Source organism: Bactrocera oleae, chromosome 3 (genome assembly GCF_042242935.1).
Source record: "Bactrocera oleae isolate idBacOlea1 chromosome 3, idBacOlea1, whole genome shotgun sequence".
Lineage (NCBI taxonomy): Eukaryota > Metazoa > Arthropoda > Insecta > Diptera > Tephritidae > Bactrocera > Bactrocera oleae.
The window spans coordinates 61418568-61431892 of NC_091537.1; the positions used below are offsets into that span (position 1 = coordinate 61418568).

A 13325-nucleotide genomic window follows, 5' to 3' on the forward strand; every position below is an offset into this window, starting at 1 on the left:
TATTGAGCTTTCAGAGACCGATGCTCTGACACTACCAGGAACTTCGGCACTAGTGGAATGCATATTTTCCACCATTAACAGAATATTTACATGCGAAAAAACTCGCCTACAAGTCAGCACCGTGAAGTCGGTTTTATTTGTGAAGAATAATTTAAAATTTTCTTGTTGGAATTTTTTACTCACTTAAAATCATACCCCGAGCTTCTTCGATAAATCAGTCAATAAGAGAAATACGTCAGACCGAAGACGTCTTCAACAATTCCGGAAACACCCTCCACTTCATCAACTGATATACAAACGATCAAACCAGACAGCGATTGAAAATTTTAATCATTTTTAATATTTCTTTCCTTCTCTTTTATCATTTCCATCATTTTTCAATAAAATTGTGTTGCTCTATTATATGTTGCGATTTTCAGTGAATTATAATATGGAAAAAATCGATGACAAAAAAACCGTCCCGGATTTTGCCGGAAAAAATGTGGTCACCTAAGTCTAACTGTTATAATTACGTCATGTTATATTTGTATTTTGATATTTATCCTTATCAATATTAATTACTTCATATTCAAGACTGATTCAATGATTTTTATAACTTTTTGAATTATTCGATTCGGACAGTCCATTCAAAAGATATCACGATTTTGAAAATATAATATATGTAAGTATTAGAGAAAAATCGCGTGGTCGCCGCTCACCCAGCATACCCAACAGAATTTGAACTAAGGGAAGAAAAATTAAAACAATATATTTTTCCAATTTACTCTGAAAAAATATTGAAATGTGTAAGAGTGGTGTAAACACTTCAAAGTAAATTATTAAGACAGTTTCCAATTCGATATTTTTCATATTAAACTTTTTCTCCCTCAATATCAGGGAATTTTCCTGGCGGATTAACTTGCTTGGCTTTTGCTAGTTTTGTCCTATGAAAGTGCTCACACCACCTTTTCTTTGGCTAAATGATCCCCATTCGCTCGTTATTTAGATTGATTACTTGCTTAGAGATACTACTGGAAAATTTCGTCATGCGCATGTGCTCGATGAAAATGCTTAGTTACCAAATTAAAATATATTTAGAATGTCAAAATAATACTTTCTAAAGAAAAAATTTATGTGTGAAATTATAAATTGATTAGTTTTATTTGTGTATACGAGACATATTTTTTTTATAATTCCAAATGGAAGCTGACTCTTGCAATACTCAATTTGTTGAGCAGGTGGATAATGTATGTTTAGCTATGAGCACAGTACTTTTGGTCTCTTTCTTAATAATTTAATATTTTCAGAAGCTAACCTCAAATGATGAGTGTAAACGAATGGATACAGCTATGCAGCTGCCAGAAAATAATGAATTGAACATAGCCGTAAATTAAATTAAAAGAGAAGATAAGACCTTCGTATATAAATTCCCATTTTTATAGCTGTCATTCAATCCAAAGGTAGACGAATTCGAGAATCCCCCATGCTATCTTCCACAATCGGGTGATGAGCTTCCTTCTAAAGATCTGCTCAAACCGATGGGTCCCGTAGGCCCATGGGCTACAGGAAAAGTGGATTGGAGTCCTATGGCTGGTTTAACAGGCACACGCCCGGTTGTAGACCGCTATTCAATAACACGATTCAGCTCCAATGAATGGCGCGTAAAAAATAAGGAGACTTTACAAAAAACCAATGATATTTTTGATAAAGCTATTAAGTATTTCTCATTAAATTATTATATACATCCCAATAACGTTTTTATTTAAATACGAATAGAAACCAGTACAACTCGAAAACTGCATTTATGCGTATTAGTGCGATGGTCGAGAAGACACAGGCGGAAACAACAAAAAATTTAAAACAACGCTCCCAACTTGTAGGCAAGTGGAAGACTACGCTGGAAACGGCTATAAAAAGTATGGCAGATGAAATCAGTACCTTGGAAGAGGAACGAATCCGATTAAAAAAATCCTTGGTTATTTTGGGTGTTCCTGAATCGATAGGCAAGTGCTTCATTAAAGTAGTGAGAAAATTAGTGGTTTACTATTAGAAATTCTGTAATGAAATTCAATTATCGTGTAACATCGATATTGCTTACACCACCTCCCATTTACCCAATATAATGCATTTCGTTCTTTTGGTTGACTCACATCTACTTTTGTTATTTATATTACTAATGCGACTTATAATACTTATACATATGTAAGTTAGTTTAGTAATAAGAGCTCAATCGTTCTACGAATTCGCTTTACAACGAATACATAATTCACACACGACACGTTTATTAATAAAATATGGCCGCAAAATATATTTTACACTTCTTTATTTCGTACAAATCCACAAACACAGGTTAAAATTTACTTCAATTTTCAGTTTGAAAATTTTAAAAATTTTTAAAGCACTAGGTTTTGTTTTTGAACAAGCTTAATAATGTGGAATATTTACGGTATTTTAGCTAAAGAGTGTATAGAGAAGCGTGCAGGGCGACCCGATACCGAATTGGTTCGAGACACGCCTGAGGAAGAGCTTATTAATGAATTGGCGCTGATTGCAGAGATACGACAGCAGCTTAAAAAAACATTGGAAGATTTTGAACAACAACAGGTAGAAAATCGTACAGCAAGACAACGCCTTGAATATGATTGGAGTGACAAAAAAGAGGCTTATGAAATTGATACAATTAATGTGGGACTTAATAACTTTTCGAAAACAATAATGTTTCGGCCTGGGGCAATACGCCAGCCACCTGAGTGAGTAATAATAATAATAATATGAGTATAAAAAGGATAAAAAAATATGTGATCACTTTTCTCAGGCAAGCATCCGAACAATACTGGGAGCATTTCAGCAAAGAAACATTGGAGGAATGTGAGAAATGTCGACAAAAATCTATTAAACTACGACAAACACTCAATTATATCTTGATGAATGCTGCTCGTGATATACGCAATCAGGCAGATGTGGTAGAACGTGCGTTTATTGCCCGCATAAATTGCACTCAAGAAAATCTACAACGATTTGAAAATGAGCTGCGCGATGTAGGCGTATTACCATAAAAATAATTATTATCTCTGATTTATAATGTTTGTTTTCTTTTCCAAAACATTCAGTGCCTCCAAAAGCTAGCCGATACTGAGACACGTATTGTTCAATTACATCGTGCAGTTCGTAGCTTTGATGCAGCTATGAAAGTGGCTCAAACTCGCGTGGATAATCGTAGCTTCAGGCCTAATGTTGAGAATTGTCGTGATTTTGCTCAGCAAGATCTCATCGACGAAGTGTCAACAATACAAAGCGGAGTCACAGCCATGTTATCTGAGTTGGATGCAGCAGAAAATATCAAAACTGGTCTCATGCAAACACGTAGCACTCTGGAACGGGAAATCATGTTGAAACGACGGACATTGTGGTTGGATCGAGACCGCTGCATGTTGCTTCGCTCCCACTATCCATCAGCAAGTGCATTAAGTGGGTTCGCTAATATGTAAATTAGAAACAATAAAAATGACATTGAATGTGTAGTTATATTTTTACAACTATCAGATGTAATACGAAAAAGACATATTTGATTACCACAAAGGGTTGAATTTTCTTATCATTATAAATATATTTTTGCTCTTTTTACTTGTGCTAATCGAGATAGATGTAGGGTTTAATATACATAAATGATCATGATGACGAGACGAGTCACATTGCTTCCATCCATCTGTGTAAGCGATAACTTGAGTAAAAATTAAGATATCATAATGAAATTTTGTATCTTTGTGTCCCTTGATAAAATGTATTGTGGGCGAGCGTAATCGGACTATTGCCAATCCCACAAAATATCATTAAAGGCTATAACTAAGCTCCAAATTAAGATAAAAAATTTTGGGCAGGTTTAATGTACATACCTCACAAACAATTTAAGCTATATCAACCAAATTGCTCGAGACAGATATTTTTGGCATCTCCTTCGACCACTCACTCTCCAAATACCGGTTAGATTGAAAACTACTGAAAGTGGGATAACTCACTAGGCTAGGTAGCTTCATAGGAGCAACCAATGTCATTAAAATTCGGTACATGACACTATCCTGACATTTTTAATTTATAGTGTGGAAATGAGCACGCAACCACATCTACTTCCCATACATGAAAATTGTAAATTCCATCTGATCCTTTAACTTTACAGTATACGAATCAAGCACAAATGAAGATAACGAGATAAAAATTTGTATATGGATCATCAAAAATTTGTATATGGTCAAAGCCACATACCTATGAAACGTTTTCGAAGCATTTTCCAAGCAGAATGCTTATGTGATTCGTTGTGACAGAGGGGAGGGCACAATAGACCTTAAGTCACAGGCAATCCTCAAATTATTTCTATCTATCTAAATAGAGCTACCCCGCAAAGCGCCGTTCTATCTCTCTTACTCTATATCCTGGTTATGCACGACCTATTGAAGGATATGGTGGTAATTTCCTACACAAACAATGTAACAATGTAAAATTCCTAAACACTGTCTATATCTTACTCAAGGGTACTGAATGTATAGTAACCAAGTGGGCAAATGCAGGCATTGTGGAACTTTTGGCAGCCGCTTCCTTCTTTGCGCATAAACGTGAGTAGGACATGTGGGCAGAGCGAAGCCGCTGGAGAAGCGGTGCAGTGAGCTATTTCACGAATAGATCGAAACTGAGGGAATATGTGCGAGGGAAAGGCAGTTTTCTGTTGGGAGCTCTCCATCAAATCTAGTTTAAGGCTACCAGACCAGTGCAGTATCTTTCAAGCGGAGGTGGCTGCCAACAATGTAGCAAAAGATGTACTACCTCGAAGTGCAGCTTATTTCTCAGAGGTGTACATTCAATTCGATAGCAAAATTCCAATGCTGATTTTGAGCTCGCAGACAGTTTCAACACAGTGGCAACGAGTCGGCATTCTGCTGTCCTCTTGTGCTCTATAGACCTCGCGTGAGCTTGGCAAGTGTTGGTTAAAAACCAAAAGTTTTGCCGCTGCGAGATACTTCTGGCCTAAAGTGGAACGCACGAAGTCCTCTGAACTACTTGGTCTTAGCAAAGTTCATTAAGCCGCCTTGAACACTGCCCAACTGACCCAAATGCGGTGAGGTTACAATATGGTTTATCGCAGAATATGAGCTGCTCTAGACCAGCAACATATGTATGTCCTTTTGTGATCTACTCATGTTTTTACGTTCGAAGCGATACTTTTCTTCTTTACTCATAAAAATTTTAAAATAAGAACGAGTTCGTAGGTAGACGTAATCGAACCACTGCCACGCCCACAAAACGAGATTATATGAAAACCTACAAAATACCATAATTAAGCGCTAAATAAATATATAAAACTGTAATATGGCACAGAGGATTTCGGTAGCAAGTGGCACCTGTGAGCTAAAAAATGTTTAAAAGTTGGATGCAACCAAATTCGGTATGTAGCATTATAATGATATTACACAGTGTGAAAATGAGCGAATTCAGACAAAAACTACGCCTACTGCCCGTATAACACAATTTTAAATTCCGTCTGATTCTTTCATTTTCCAGTGTATTAATCAAGAATCAATTTATGTGTTCGGATAAAACTTTGCACGAATAGTGTCTTTAAGGTGTACCACCACCAAAAAGGCCCCAGGTACCGAATATATAAACCCCAGTTCCTATTGCAAAATTTTTATCGAAAATATCGGGCAACCTGTGAGGTATATAATAGAAACTTAGAGAATGTCCTCATAAAATTCCTTATAATAGAAAAAATTTTCGAACTTCCGGCTGACTTTATACCGCAAATATCGATCAGTATGTGAGTTATCTAATAACAATGTATCTCTGTGCATAAAATGGAAAACATCGGGTGAAAACTTGTCCTAGCCGCTATATATTGTATGATGGTATGTGAGGTACCTTAATCAAACTCAGATATCATCTTTTTCTGTTAATAATATCTGGTAATAGCAAAAATGGATAAAGCGGTTCAATACTACCCCCATCTATCATATACCTAATATAAGATTTTTAAAGTTCCGGTTCGCTTTATATCAATAATTCTTAAATCTTATTTTAGTTAGATCTAAAAGAATGATTTTCATAAATTTATTATTTTTTTATACTCTCGCAACATGTTGCTACAGAGTATAATAGTTTTGTTCACCTAACGGTTGTTTGTATCACCTAAAACTAATCGAGTTAGATATAGGGTTATGTATATATAAATGATCAGGATGAAGAGACGAGTTGAAATCCGGGTGACTGTCTGCCCGTCCGTCTGTCCGTCCGTACGTGCAAGCTGTAACTTGAGTAAAAATTGAGATATCTTTATGAAACTTGGTACACATGTTTCTTGGTACAGTAAGACGGTTTTTATTGCAGATGGGCGTAATCGGACCACTGCCACGCCCACAAAACGCCATTAATCAAAAACAAATAAATTGTCATAACTAAGCTCCGCAATAAGATACAAGACTGTTATTTGGTACACGAGATCACATTAGGGAGGGGCGTCTGCACTTAAATTTTTTTTTTTAAGTGGGCGTGGTCCGGCCCCTAATAGGTTTAATGTGCATATCTCCTAAACTACTAAAGCTATAATAACAAAATTCATTGGAAGCAAATGTTTTTAACACCTCTACCTACGGTGTGAAAATCGGGTGACAACCCCGCCCACTCCCCATGTAACGGTACTGTTAAAAACTACTAAAAGCGCGATAAATCAAGCACTAAACACGCCAGAGACATTAAATTTTATCTCAGGGATGGTATGAGATAACTTTATAAGAACCGCGTTCAAAATTAGACAGTGGGCGTGACACCGCCCACTTTTAAGTGAAAACCCATATCTTGGGATCTTTTTAACCGATTTCAACTAAATACATATGGTACATAACATTCGTTTTATATTTCTATGTTATGGTGCGAAAATGGGCGAAATCGGATTACAACCACGCCTATTTTCCATATGACACCATTTTAAATTCCACTTGATTCTTTCACTTTCCACTATGCAAATCAAGCAACAATCATTATATCGGCGTAAAAGTTTGCGCGAATAATACGTTTAAAGTATGCCACCTTGTGACCAAAAATTCTCTAAATCGAACCAAAACTGTTCAAGCCCCTAGGTACTGAATATGTGGACCCCAGTACCTATAGTTGACTTTTTACCGTAAATATCGGCCATTGTGTAAGATATATAATTGAAATTCATATAATAGAATAAATAAATGAAACTATCGATAATAGTATGTCTTTGTTTCAAAAATAGGTTGAATCGGATCAATAGTTCTTGTAGCCCTCATATATCTAAAATAAATATTTTTGAACTTCCGCGTGACTTTATACCGCATATGTGAGTTATCTCAATGAAAATGAGAGAGCGTGTTTTACTCATAACAAGATAAACTCGGGTGAAAATTTTCCTTAGCCCCCATGTAACTAATATCAGGATTTCGAACATTCGTCTGACTTTACTCCATTTGATTGGTGATGGTATGTGAGGTACCTTAATGAAAAGTGGGAGCATTTTATTAGTCTGTGGCATGTTAGTAGTATGTGGTATTGGAAAAAATTAATAAAATCGGGTTAATACTACCCTCAAATTCCATATAATACTTATAATGCTTTTCGTTATTCTAACCAGTTTTATGCCGAATATGTCGGTCAGTGACTATTAATATTTTTTTTTATATATAAAATTGCTTCAAAATATGTTCTCGAGTATATCTGAACAATTTTAAAATTAATATATTTCTCTATCCCCAATATATATATGATTTCCGTCTTTCCACCTGACTTTACACCGTTCCGGTTGATCAACGTGATATTTTAACGAAATTAAGTGGAAAAGATTTCTTAAAAATTATGTGGTTTGACGCTGAATTAGAATGAAATTAGTATATACTAAGTCTAAACCTCACACCTTCATATAATGAATTCCGATTCTCTGGTTGACGTTTGCCACCTAAGCTTATATTATAAAATTTAGCCACTTTGGTGGAGTTAATATCACATTCATACTTATGTATATCGCACTTCAAGCAATAAAACTGAGACTAAGTTTCTGGCCTTTAATATAAGTCAAGAAGATGCCAAATTTGATTTTAATTTAATCACGATATCATTTAATAATGAATGTTTAATTCAACATTTTTTAATATACGGTTTGGAGGAATTTTCTGGTCTTTGATTTTCCCAGCTCACATGTACTACTTATGGTATAATTTTTTCGTCAATTTGATAATTTAATGAAATTAAATGGACAGTTTTTCTTAAAAATAATGTATATCGCTGCATATGAATGAAATTGGTCTAGACTTTGTTTAAACCTTATAACCCTAATATACTGATTTCCGCTCCTCTGGTACAACAGCAACCTCATATACCCGACATATTAAATCTAACCCCTTTGGTTCAGTTTATATCACATATACCATGTTTGAGTTAAATAGCTTCTTTTTATAAAAGTTAACATTTCGGAGAAAAAATAGTATTGACACAAAATAAATCTATGATCAATAACATAAGTTAATAAGATACCAAATAATAATCGAGTAATGAATGTTGAATTCTTTCGCAATATTTTTATACTTTCGCAACATGTTGCAACATTCACCAAAGAGTTGTTTGCATCACCTAAAGTGATAGATATAGATTTCTATATACATATATCTCTTCTAGTATTTGGTGATAATCAGTGGTTAGGTATATATTTTCTCAGCCATCATGTTGAACTTATTATAAAATATACCAGACAACAATGCTAAAAAAGTTTCTTAGAGTGCTGCACTTTGCATAGACCAAAAAAATCTTTCTAGAAAAAATTGCCTGAAATAAATATTAGTAATGTAGTATCAAAAGGGCTAAAGACCCTTTTTATGTGGTTATAGATAAACTGCGACCCCATCGGTTTACATGCTACTGTCTATCACCATACCATACTTAATTATATGTAAGTTATTGTTAATTTAGCCTTCATGGGTAGACCCTTCAAAATAGGTACCATAGATCCCCCTGTTTTAGAAAGCGTTTAACAAAAGTAATTTACGGAGGGGTTTTCCGAGAACTTAATTTCAATACAATGAAATAAACTACTAATTTCTAAAATATAAATATAACTAAATATTATGTATTATTATGTTAGTGAATAGCTAAGTAATATATAGGTATACAAAAGTACGTAAGCTGTACCAACATGTTGCAAGAGTATAATAAATATCAGTACACTGTGTTTGTAGTTTCAGTTTCACCAGATGTCTTTACCAGCAAAGTGCTTTATTCAAACTAATTTTAGTGTATTAGTTATATAGTGTTTAAAGTATTATTATAAACAGTGACGAGCAAAACCGTATTATATACAGTGGCGAGCAAACACATATACATATGTGCACCAGTATACCACAGTACCTATACACGGAACAGGAAAGGAGTCATAGCAAGGACTTACAAGGAATTACAGTGAAAGAGAGCAGCACCTAGGACCCAACTTTTAACACCCGGACGGACTGAGTTATATAAGTATTATCTATAAGTATTTTACATATTAATCCATTTATTATTAATTAATTATGCCTAGATTAAGTATAAAATCTATATTACTAAGTCGTCTTCAGAATAGAAGACGTATGAGAGTTCTTCGTGCAAACTCTTTATATAGAGATAGTGAGCAGTCACAAAACACTGTAAGTCACGCTAATCGTAGATTAGATTCCGATATACCTCTGTCCGAACAAATTATCAATACAAATCAACATAGAACCAGGCGGGAAAATCTCGAGGTACGGTCTTTTGAACAAAATTTAAATACTGTTCAACATAGAACAAGGCGGCAAGATCCGCAAATTCGCTCTGAAGAGCAAATAAGAGATACTCGAGGTCATAGGTCTCGGCGTGAAGACCCCGAGGTTCGATCTGTTGAGCAAGTTGCAAACACTGTTCGGAATAGAACAAGGCGGCAAGATTCGCAAACTCGCTCTGAAGAGCAAATAAGAGATACTCGAGGTCTTAGGTCTCGGCGTGAAGACCCCGAGGTTCGATCTGTTGAGCAAGTTGCAAATACTGTTCAACATAGAACAAGGCGGCAAGATCCCCAAATTCACTCTGAAGAGCAAATAAGAAATACTCGCGGTCATAGATCTCGGCGTGAAGACCCCGAGGTTCGATCTGTTGAGCAAGTTGTAAATACTGTTCAACATAGAACAAGGCGGCAATATCCCCAAATTCGCTCTGAAGAGCAAATGAGAGATACTCGAGGTCATAGGTCTCGGCGTGAAGACCCCGAGGTTCGATCTGTTGAGCAAGTTGCAAATACTGTTCAACATAGAACAAGGCGACAATATCCCCAAATTCGCTCTGAAGAGCAAATAAGAGATACTCGAGGTCATAGGTCTCGGCGTGAAGACCCCGAGGTTCGATCTGTTGAGCAAATTGCAAATACTGTTCAACATAGAACAAGGCGGTAAGATCCACAAATTCGCTCTGAAGAGCAAATAAGAGATACTCGAGGTCATAGGTCTCGGCGTGAAGACCCCGATTGCAAAGGGAACATGCAAGAAGAAATCCTGAAATAAGGAAAGAGGAGAGTGATAGAGAAACACAACGTCGACAGCTTAGTAGGAGGGGTATGAGGGAAGAAATTTTGAATCAGAGACGCCTTAGACAAGGTCAAGTTCGCCTTCGTAGAGATAACCCACTAAATAGACAAATTGAAAACCAAAGGCAGTCCCAACGAATCCGATGACCGAGAGAAAATAATGTTATAGAAACTGATAATAGTGGCAATTTAACAGATTTCAAAAACATTTATTTCCAAAATATAAATAAGGGCCCTACTGAAATATGTATTTGCTGCGGCGGCTTATGGTTTTCACACCAAGTTCGCAAATTAAATTTCGAAACTATTGTGCAAGGTTACCCGAAGACTGCATCCGCTTTCTTTTTAATGCAAAAATGTCCTTCAAAAGATGGAAATTACAATTTTTGTGCTACTTGCAAAAATGCGATTGTTAAAAAGAACGTTCCAAAAATATGTTTAATTAACGGTCTAGACTTTCCTGAAATACCGGATTGTTTGAAAGGTTTAACCCCAATTGAAGAACGTCTCATAATGCCTAGATTGCCTTTTATGACAATCCGTCCGTTAGGATATCAAGGTCAGAGTTTGCTCAAAGGTGCTGTTGTTAATATACCAATTTCTGTTAACAATATTGTGACATCTCCAATAAGGTCCTGTGATGAGGCTCATGTTATACAAATTCACTTAAGAAGGCGTTTGGAATACATCATCGATACCATACGCCCCGCAAAGATTATGGAAGCTTTGCAGTTCTTAGTGAATACCCCTCTGTATCGTGAGCACAATATACATATTAATCAAAACTGGATTTCAGAATTTAATAACCAAGAAGAAGTTCCGTTTGTTGCATCTGCAGAGGATTCCCGATTGGTTCAATCTTTTCGTGCGGCACAAACTTCTCATGATAATCCCTCAGGTAATAATATTCCCACGGGACTTTTACCTTCAGAGCTAAATCCAGGCGGTCAAGAAACTCTTTTGGACAATATTCCTGTAGAAAACTTAGACTATAACCGTTTAGTTATAGCGCCAGGTGAAAGACAAAGACCAATTGACATAATTCAAGATAATAATTCAGAGGAGTTGTCATTTGGAACAATATACGTTGGGCAGAAGCGTACATGCTCTGAAACGTATAGCAAGATAAAACGTTCGGGAATTCGCCGTTTTGACACAAGAGCGTGTACCATTCCAAAGTTGTTCTATGATTACAAAAAATTAGAACTGCTACAAATTAAGAATAGTACATCCATTTGCCTTAGAAAGTTTTCAGGTCGTAACCGAGTTACGGCCCAAAATATATTAAACGAAAACTTTGTTCAAAACTTGATTCAACACGATGATGGTTACAAGGTTTTGAAAGGCGTTAGATCCTCACCTGCGCATTGGGAAGCTGAGAAGAAAAAGGCAATTGCTATGATTCACCAATTTGGGCTTCCAACCTTCTTTATCACTTTATCGGCTGCAGAATCTCACTGGGTTAAGCTGTTGGTCATCCTCTCTAAAACTGTTGATTCTAAAGATATTTCGGAAGAGGAAGCCAACAGTTTAACAACCCAAGATAGATATCGCTTAGTTCGGTCAGACGCGGTTACTTGTGCTAGATATTTTGACTACCGCTATCGACAAATTCTTAAGCTTTTTAAAGATAACGCCGGCATTTGTGGAGAGCATTTTGTTACAAATTTCTACTGGAGTGTGGAGTTTCAACAGAGAGGTTTCCCGCATGTACATGGCATGTATTGGCTTAATAATACTCCCAGGATCAACCCTTAAGATCCTCAGACATTCCCTGATATCATTAGTTTTATTGACAATTATATTTCTACCGATGGTTCGATCAGCCACTTAGAAAATTATTTGGGTTATCAAAAGCATAACCACAGTCGGTCTTGTACTAGGGAAATAAGAGGACAACAGTTTTGTCGTTTTGACATACCATATCCACCAATGCCTTCAACGCAAATACTGTTACCTCTTACAGAAACAAGTCTAAATTCAGAAAGACACAAGGAAAACTTTTTCAAAATTCAAAACGTTTTAAATTCAAATGTGACTACAGAAGACGTTTTTAATTTAAAAGATGTTGAACATTTCCTGTCTGATAGTAAACAAATATGTCTTTTGATGACTATTTGTTAGCCCTTAGGTCAAGTTTAACAAAACCCAAAATTTTTCTAAAAAGAAAATTACAGGATCGTTTTATAAACGCTTATAATCCTCTGATTTTGGAACTCCATAGAACAAATATGGATATCCAATATATACTGGATGCATATGCTTCCTGTTCATATATAATTAATTGTATTAACAAGTCTAACAGGGGAACTTCTAGGCTCTTAAAAGAAGCTGTATCAGAGGTAAATGCTGGAAATTATACTATTAAGCAAAAACTTAAACATATAGGTCACAAATTTATATCAGGCACAGAAATATCTGACCTGAGAAACGTGTTCGAATGGTAAAACCTAGAGCGGAACTTCAGAACCTTCCTTCAGGTTCGACTGAAATATTCGTAGCCGGTATTTTAGACCGTTATGTTTAAAGATCCGATCAGTTAGAAACTCTTTGTTTAGCTGATTTTGCATCTAGGTATAAATATTTGAAATCTAGTAGAAGAGCACTAGATAATGATCATGAAGAAGAAGAGAGAGAAGACGATAATTTACCAGAAAGCGGGGTTGTCATGCCTCTTAAAGACGGTGGCGATTTTGTGAAAAAACGTTCCAAACCTTGTATTATTCGGTATAGACGGTTTAACCCATATTTGGCCAGA

The 13325-nt window shown here is 35.9% G+C and overlaps 1 protein-coding gene across 4 annotated transcripts; it reads left to right on the top strand.

Moving 5' to 3' along the window:
• The first annotated feature begins 1048 nt into the window (after positions 1-1048).
• Positions 1049-3558, top strand: Tektin-A (Tektin A). 4 transcript variants are annotated; one of them, XM_036364851.2, is made up of 7 exons: positions 1049-1226; positions 1290-1364; positions 1440-1696; positions 1756-1982; positions 2435-2729; positions 2795-3017; positions 3090-3558. In XM_036364851.2, exons 1-7 carry the CDS (start codon positions 1179-1181, stop codon positions 3465-3467), a joined length of 1503 nt encoding a protein of 500 aa, XP_036220744.2. In that variant the 5' UTR covers positions 1049-1178; the 3' UTR covers positions 3468-3558. The 4 variants fall into 4 exon arrangements, with proteins under 4 accessions (XP_036220744.2, XP_036220743.2, XP_036220742.2 ...); XM_036364850.2 differs by having other exon boundaries at positions 1051-1226; positions 1287-1364; XM_036364849.2 differs by having other exon boundaries at positions 1051-1226; positions 1422-1696.
• Positions 3559-13325: the final 9767 nt, after the last annotated feature.